We start from the raw sequence: 6,697 nt of genomic DNA, 5'->3' as shown, positions 1-6,697 counted from the left end.
AAGAGGACATAGCCATACAACTATTTTCAATTAGATCAAAGGTCTAAGCTTTTGAAAGTGAATGAACAGTAAAATGGAATGGATATTGAAGTCGTCGCGTCGCCGTCTTGGTCTAGACAGTCTAGAGGATAAGACACCTAGTGCATTCGTATCGGGTGATGTGACTATACTGGTGCTCAAATCCCGCAGGCAGGTAGTAATTTTTTAATGATATACGTACCTAATGAATATTCACGAATAATTTCTTTAATGAGAAAGAACACCGTCTAATAAAAACCAAACCCACAAAAATTTTAATTTGCGTAATTAATAGTAGGGCCTTTTCTAAGTCCGCACAACAACCCAGCTTATTTCCGCCATGAAGCAATAAAGTATTTCGGTTTCAAGGGTGAGGCAACTATTGTACAGTAAAACTAAAATTTAAAACACGTGCCTCAAGGTAGGTTTTTATTTTTTATTGCAAATGGGTGGACGAGCTCACAGCCCACCTGGTGTTACGTGGTTATCGGAGCCCATAGACATCTACAACGTAAATGCCGCAACCACCTTGAGATATGAGTTCTAAGATCTCAGTAAAGTCACAACGGCTGCCCCACACTTCAACCTGAAACGTGTTACTGCTTCACGGAGAAATAGGCAGGGTGGTGGTACCTACTCGTGCGGACTCACAAGAGGATCTACCACCAGTAAACCCAACAGTGGCGGCAAATCAGGCTTTACCTATGATGCAGGGCGTGCGTTTCACACAGCCGCAGCTGTGTTAGGGGGTGCTGGCTTTGGCACTTTCAATGAACCGCTAAAAACCTGTTATATTTGTTCACTAATCCTGATCCACTTTGACCGAGCGCTTACTAGAGGGTGCAAGAGTAATGATTTCACACGGGCGCTACATGAACTGAAGATGCCTTTACCATCATCATTTAATACCAGGCGGATCGTGAGCTCACGTGAGCTCAAGCAATAAAAAATATTTACAAAAAACCCATCGGAGCAACTATATATTTGCAAAGAGTTCAATGAACTTGGTGGAAAAACTTGGAAGCCGTATCAGATAATTTTCTTTCATTTTCAATTGTACATTGTTACAGATGCTAAGTAGTTACCAACCATTAATACACGTTTACATCAGACAAAACACTAACAATGAGTTGACTTGCCTAAAATTTAGTTATAAAATGTGTACAAAGTAACGAAATTGTTACTATGGTAGGTAGGTCTCTTTGTCGTTTCGGACAAAATAAAGAATGTGAAACATAAAAGTAGCCATCATCGCGTGTGGTTTATTATAGCCGACCTCACTATGTTTCCTACCATACGACACATGAATTGTCTTATAGTGATTATTTTCAGGTTTAAATGGTTAATAATAGTGACATTTAAACCCAGGTGCGGGAATTTTCACCACGGCTTTTCAATTTTTTTTCAAAAGCTTCTTCAACGCTTAATAAATTCTCACTATTTACTAAGAGGTTATTTTACTTTATCTTAAATTTCACTGTTTTCTTGTCCTATCTTATTATTTCCATTTCATTTCATAACAAAAAGCAAATTTTAATTTTTGTTTTATTTTACATTTCATACCAAATACACGGTTTTGACTTTTTTGATAAAAGATTTGGCTGCCTAGTCGATGTTTTCTTTGCCTTTCCAATGGGTGAATTAAAACAAATACAAAGCCTCGGGCTTTTTGGCGGGATCGCGAAGAGTAGCTGTGGGTTTTGTTTTATTTTGTCTATTTAGTGTTTCTTCAGGTTTAAATGCTTAATAACGGTGGTTAATTAACTGTTTAGTATCTGTGAAAGTGCACAAATGTGGGAAAATGAAACAAAGCTGCTGAACGTAGCTTCTCGGGATCTCCAAAAAAGCCACTGAAAAAGTCTCAATAAATGACCACCATTTTACTGAGATTATATTTCATCCCATATAATAATATCATTTCACCTCATTTCGCTTCATGCCATGTTTCATATTAATCAGCTTCATTTCATTTCATTTCATAATATAATTTTTCATATAAAAAAGTTTTCATTAAAATTAAAGTAAGATTTGACTTAAAGGTCTCAGATACCAGGTCATAAAATCACTTTAAAAAAAATTCAAAACCTTAAAACCACAGAAAGAGAGGCGAAATTCTAGATTGATAGAACTGTGCTTAACTATTAGAAAATTTTATTTTAAAATTATGGCTACTGTAAAAGACGTCGCTACATTATATCAAAATCTGAAGACCGAGTGGGCAAAGAAGCCAAGAAAGCTGGACAAATGTGGAGAGCTCTTAAACAAAATAAAGGTAAACTATGAACAATGACTTGTCAAAATTGTACTTATTCAAAGTATAGAAACAAATAACTGGCTTTTTCAGATTGCTCTTACACAGTTAACGTTTCTTCCAAGTAATAATGTCGCAGCAAACCAAAAAGAGTTGATTTTGGCTAGAGATGTATTGGAAATAGGTGCACAATGGGCCGTCGCCGTGAAAGACGTCAAAGCTTTCGAGAGATACATGTCTCAACTCAAGTGTTATTATTTCGATTACAAGTAAGTCAAGTGACGATCAGATTCAGAGATATTGAGATTGATCTTAATAAATTACTTTACAATACTGACATTATATTCAATTATTATATTTGTTTATTTTATAAAGATCAGTTTCATTTTAGAGCTGCTATTTACCTTTTGCTTAGCCATATATACAGAGTTCATGAATTAACTATAAATAATAATAAATGAAGCAATTACAGTTATGCTTAGGGTAGTAGTTTTGTAGTATTTTCAGACTCGCATCTCTTTTACACTTTGCATGACAGTAAATATTAATCGAAGGAAAGATAATGAATATTCATTTATTGTTACAAAGTTTAAATGTAAATTATATTGCCATCAACCAAAATATAGTGAGATCTACTGCTGTGGAGGAACTATTCCTTATCCACAAATTGCTCAGATTAAGGAACATTATTAAATGAACTATCAATGATATTGAACTTAATATAGCATTTTAATAAATAACAATTTTCAGAGACCACCTCCCGGAGTCTGCATTCACAAACCAACTGTTAGGATTGAATCTATTATACCTGCTTTCTCAAAACCGAGTGGCCGAGTTTCACACAGAACTTGAGCGTCTTCCAGTTGATGTTATAAGAACAGATCTTTATATCAGACACCCGCTTGCTCTAGAACAGTATTTAATGGAGGGCAGCTACAACAAAATATTCTTAGCAAAGGTACTCATAGTATGCAACTCTAAGAAAAGTTTTGTATCTAGTAATTCAATGGAGATTCTAAATTGTAATTATCACAATTAATTAATGAGCTTCAGTGGTAATTTTGGTAGTCGTATATTCCTACAGTAATTTTAAAATTTTGTACATGGTACAATTACATGGTACATTGCCTTAAGGACTACATTGGAAGTCATTATGTGTAGTATGTTTTGAAGTATGAATGAATTAATTTCAATGATTAATGGAATTGCATTCAAATATTCTAGAATAGTTTATACATAAATAAAATTTAAAAGATATAAACAAAACCTAGAACTGTTAAAAAAGAAAAATAAAAAATAAATACGATATTCTTAGTTGCAATATTTGATTGTTAAAGGTTATTTGGTTTAATCAATATTTATACTAAAAGGGCAATCACATTAATTTGTCATTTGATTATTGTCCACCAGACAGCAGCCTCTTCCAATGAAGTCTGAAGCATACATATTTTAGAACTTCAGAGAAACTGTGAAATAGTTGTTTTATGGCACACAGGTAAACAAAAATTGTATCAATCATTCAACAAATTTGTTACAACAGGGTAATGTGCCAGCAGAGAGCTACACCTTCTTCATGGATACACTTTTAGAAACAGTTCGTGGAGAGATTGCAGCTTGCATTGAGAAAGCTTACCACACAATCCCTTGTGCCGAAGCCGCTAGACGACTTAACTTGTCTTCTCAACAAGCAGTACTTGAGTATGGAAAGAAGGTATGCTCTGTTTTATACTACTACTAGCGACCCGCCCTCGCTTCGCTTCGGAAACACACATGAAACAAAAAATAAAAAATAAATAAAAAATTAAAAAAAGTAGCCTATGTTCATCAGGGACAATGTCGGCTTCTAATGGAAAAATAATTTTTCAAATCGGTCCAGTAGTTTCGGAGCCTATTCGAAACAAACAAACAAACAAATCTTTCCTCTTTATAATATTAGTATAGATAAAAAACAAGGTATAGGTTTCCTGCAAAATAGTGCTGTTTTCTAACAGTAAAAGAGTTTGTAATTCTTTAAACCAACAATTTCAAAAATTACTTTCATAAGCACACTTTACCTCTATTATTGTTTTTTTTATCAATTTCTATTTGTCTTTTTTGCTGTCTGTTTATTTGTCCATTTGCTGACTTGGCTATACTACAAACTCATACAAGATATGTATTTATGTGCACTCTAGATTCTGCACAAAATAGAAGCATTTTTTACAACAGAGTGAACTTTCTCTTAACTGCATTTTTTTTGTAATTTGGAATACAAGCATAGCATTTGGCTTGGCTGGCTTCTTAACCCAAATGGATCCAAAGAAAGAATTGTGTTATTATTAACATTCGTTTTTCAATAGGTACATCTAAATTTGAATTCACATCTAAGAATTACTGACTCAATTTGTTATTAACTATGCATATTATTTCTATAGACATCTCTATATAACAAAAAGGTTCATAGTACACAAATTCATTTACAAGTAACATCCATGTGGTCCATTTTGAGTAATTGGGTTGGAAGAGGAAATATTTCAAGTAACAGAATGTAGAATCACCGGCCACGGACAGGATTTAATTTGTTTTATTTTGAATAATAATTTTGGCCTAATGTTCTGCTAGCTTAAAAATATATTTTCTGTCTTCTCTCTAGAAGTTATGTTAATATGCCTTGTTGCAAAAATATTCTCTGACAAGTACTGCTACTGAATGTTTAGTAAAAATTTAAATTAGGGGTTTAATAATTTTATTTGACTGTACAGCGTAACTGGAGGTTAGGTCCTGACAACTGCTACCGGTTCACAAGCGAAGAATTAACATCTGTGGCCTTCTCGGGCATTCTTCCATCTGCTGAACTGGCTCAACAGACCATTGAGTATGCCAGACATCTTGAGATGATTGTATAAAAATAATATTTTTTGATTGTCAATGCAAAATAAACATTTTTGTAGTATACTATTTTTATTTTTATTTAATTGGGTTTCATTAATTACCTTAATTAATCAAGAAGTGGTTTCCGTGATGAACTGTATACAAAGATGTAAGCTGTACTCAAGTTGCTGTCCATTGTTAAAGACTGTTCACTTTCCATATTTTTGAAGAAATACATGTGGTTCCTCCTTTCAGAAAGGAGCGACTCAGCATGGAGCACTTTTTTATTGTTTTGTAGGTAGATGAACATACAGCCCACCTGATGGTGAGTGATTACTGTCAGTCATAGACGTCAACAATGCCAGGGGCATAGTCATTTCATTATTATCATACCATCATTATGTATTCCCGCTACCAAACTACCCTATGCTTAAATAAAATAATTCTTAAAACAAACTAGATGCAACAATTACAGGATTAGTCTAGATTTGGTTAAAGATATTTAATTCTTTGGAGTAGTCCCAATAGATTCATAAGGGCTGTTGTAACTGGTGGGCTTATCTCATCTCTTGCAATAATAAGTATTAGCAAGGTGACCTAATTTCTCAGAACTTAAGTCCTACTTGTTAATTGGTTACTAGAAACCATAGCCAACGCCTGTTGGTACCTATGCAGATATACAATATTCACTACCACCAATGAATATGGGTTGATGATTGCAGTATGTTAGTATAACACTGAACATGCTGACGTCCATTCTTCAGTAATTCCTTTTTGTGTCCTTTTATGACAATAATGAAAGAGGTGAGGTGGTAGTAATGTAGACAATATAAACAATATATTAGTATTATAATGGATCGTCAGTGCATCTTGTGAGAGGCCTATCTATGTTACGTCTCCCGGTACGCAGTCGAACTCGAGAACTTTGCGGTCCCAACCAGTCCCAACTACACTTAAGGTCGCAATCCTTTGGGCTATATATCCCAACTTGAATAGAATAAAAATATCTACAGAAAAAAAAAATTATTTATTAGCTATCATAATTCACAATTTTGTATTTCAGAAAAACAAACATACATCGCGTAGGTATTCGATAAAAAAGGTCGAGACGTGAATTTAGGTCCAGGAAGTACAAAACTTAAACTAAGTTATCAGATTTGAAGTCTTATGTTAAAAAAATGAGTCTTTGATTTTAATTGCTTGAAGTCTTTATTAAGCAACTGCACTTAAAAATTGTTTATGTTATTCACCTATGGCGACACTCTGTGAAGATTACTCAAATGTGACAGCCCTAGCACTATTAAATCGCTACGTACCGTTTGTATGGGAAAAAGAAAAAATCTCAGGATAACATTGCCCTTTCATTTTAGTAATAAAATATTTATGATATTGAGTAAACATTTTGGACGATCGCTTATATTGCCAAAATGTTTTTATTGGTTCTTATGGCATTCATCTAAGTGTTAATGTTGTGCTAAAATTAAAGGTGGGTAATGTTGGCCAAAAGTCTAGATAACTTTACCCGCCTTGAAAATTGTTTAAATTATCGAGAAAACGATGACTAATGTTAAATTTAAG

General features: G+C 33.8%; 1 protein-coding gene across 3 annotated transcripts; it reads left to right on the top strand.

The window, feature by feature from the left end:
* Positions 1–1,661: 1,661 nt before the first annotated feature.
* On the top strand, positions 1,662–5,203 carry LOC101737946 (26S proteasome non-ATPase regulatory subunit 8). Of its 3 annotated transcripts, none has more exons than XM_062673774.1 (6): positions 1,662–1,711; positions 2,058–2,290; positions 2,363–2,538; positions 3,020–3,227; positions 3,810–3,980; positions 5,011–5,203. In XM_062673774.1, exons 2-6 carry the CDS (start codon positions 2,183–2,185, stop codon positions 5,152–5,154), a joined length of 807 nt encoding a protein of 268 aa, XP_062529758.1. In that variant the 5' UTR covers positions 1,662–1,711; positions 2,058–2,182; the 3' UTR covers positions 5,155–5,203. The 3 variants fall into 3 exon arrangements, with proteins under 3 accessions (XP_062529758.1, XP_062529759.1, XP_004925604.1); XM_062673775.1 differs by having other exon boundaries at positions 1,681–1,770; XM_004925547.4 differs by having other exon boundaries at positions 1,686–1,876.
* Positions 5,204–6,697: the final 1,494 nt, after the last annotated feature.

Source organism: Bombyx mori, chromosome 18 (assembly GCF_030269925.1).
Source record: "Bombyx mori chromosome 18, ASM3026992v2".
Classification (NCBI taxonomy): domain Eukaryota; kingdom Metazoa; phylum Arthropoda; class Insecta; order Lepidoptera; family Bombycidae; genus Bombyx; species Bombyx mori.
The sequence above is the reverse complement of the archived record's forward strand: the minus strand, read 5'-3'. Positions and strand labels throughout refer to the sequence as shown.

What these genes read in the sequence shown, in the direction of transcription:
- LOC101737946 (XM_062673774.1), top strand. Translation starts at nt 2,183, where the DNA reads ATGGCTACTGTAAAAGACGTCGCTACATTATATCAAAATCTGAAGACC. An exon ending in AGCTCTTAAACAAAATAAAG is followed by an intron (nt 2,291 to 2,362) that starts GTAAACTATGAA and finishes TGGCTTTTTCAG; the next exon opens with ATTGCTCTTACACAGTTAAC. An exon ending in TGTTATTATTTCGATTACAA is followed by an intron (nt 2,539 to 3,019) that starts GTAAGTCAAGTG and finishes AACAATTTTCAG; the next exon opens with AGACCACCTCCCGGAGTCTG.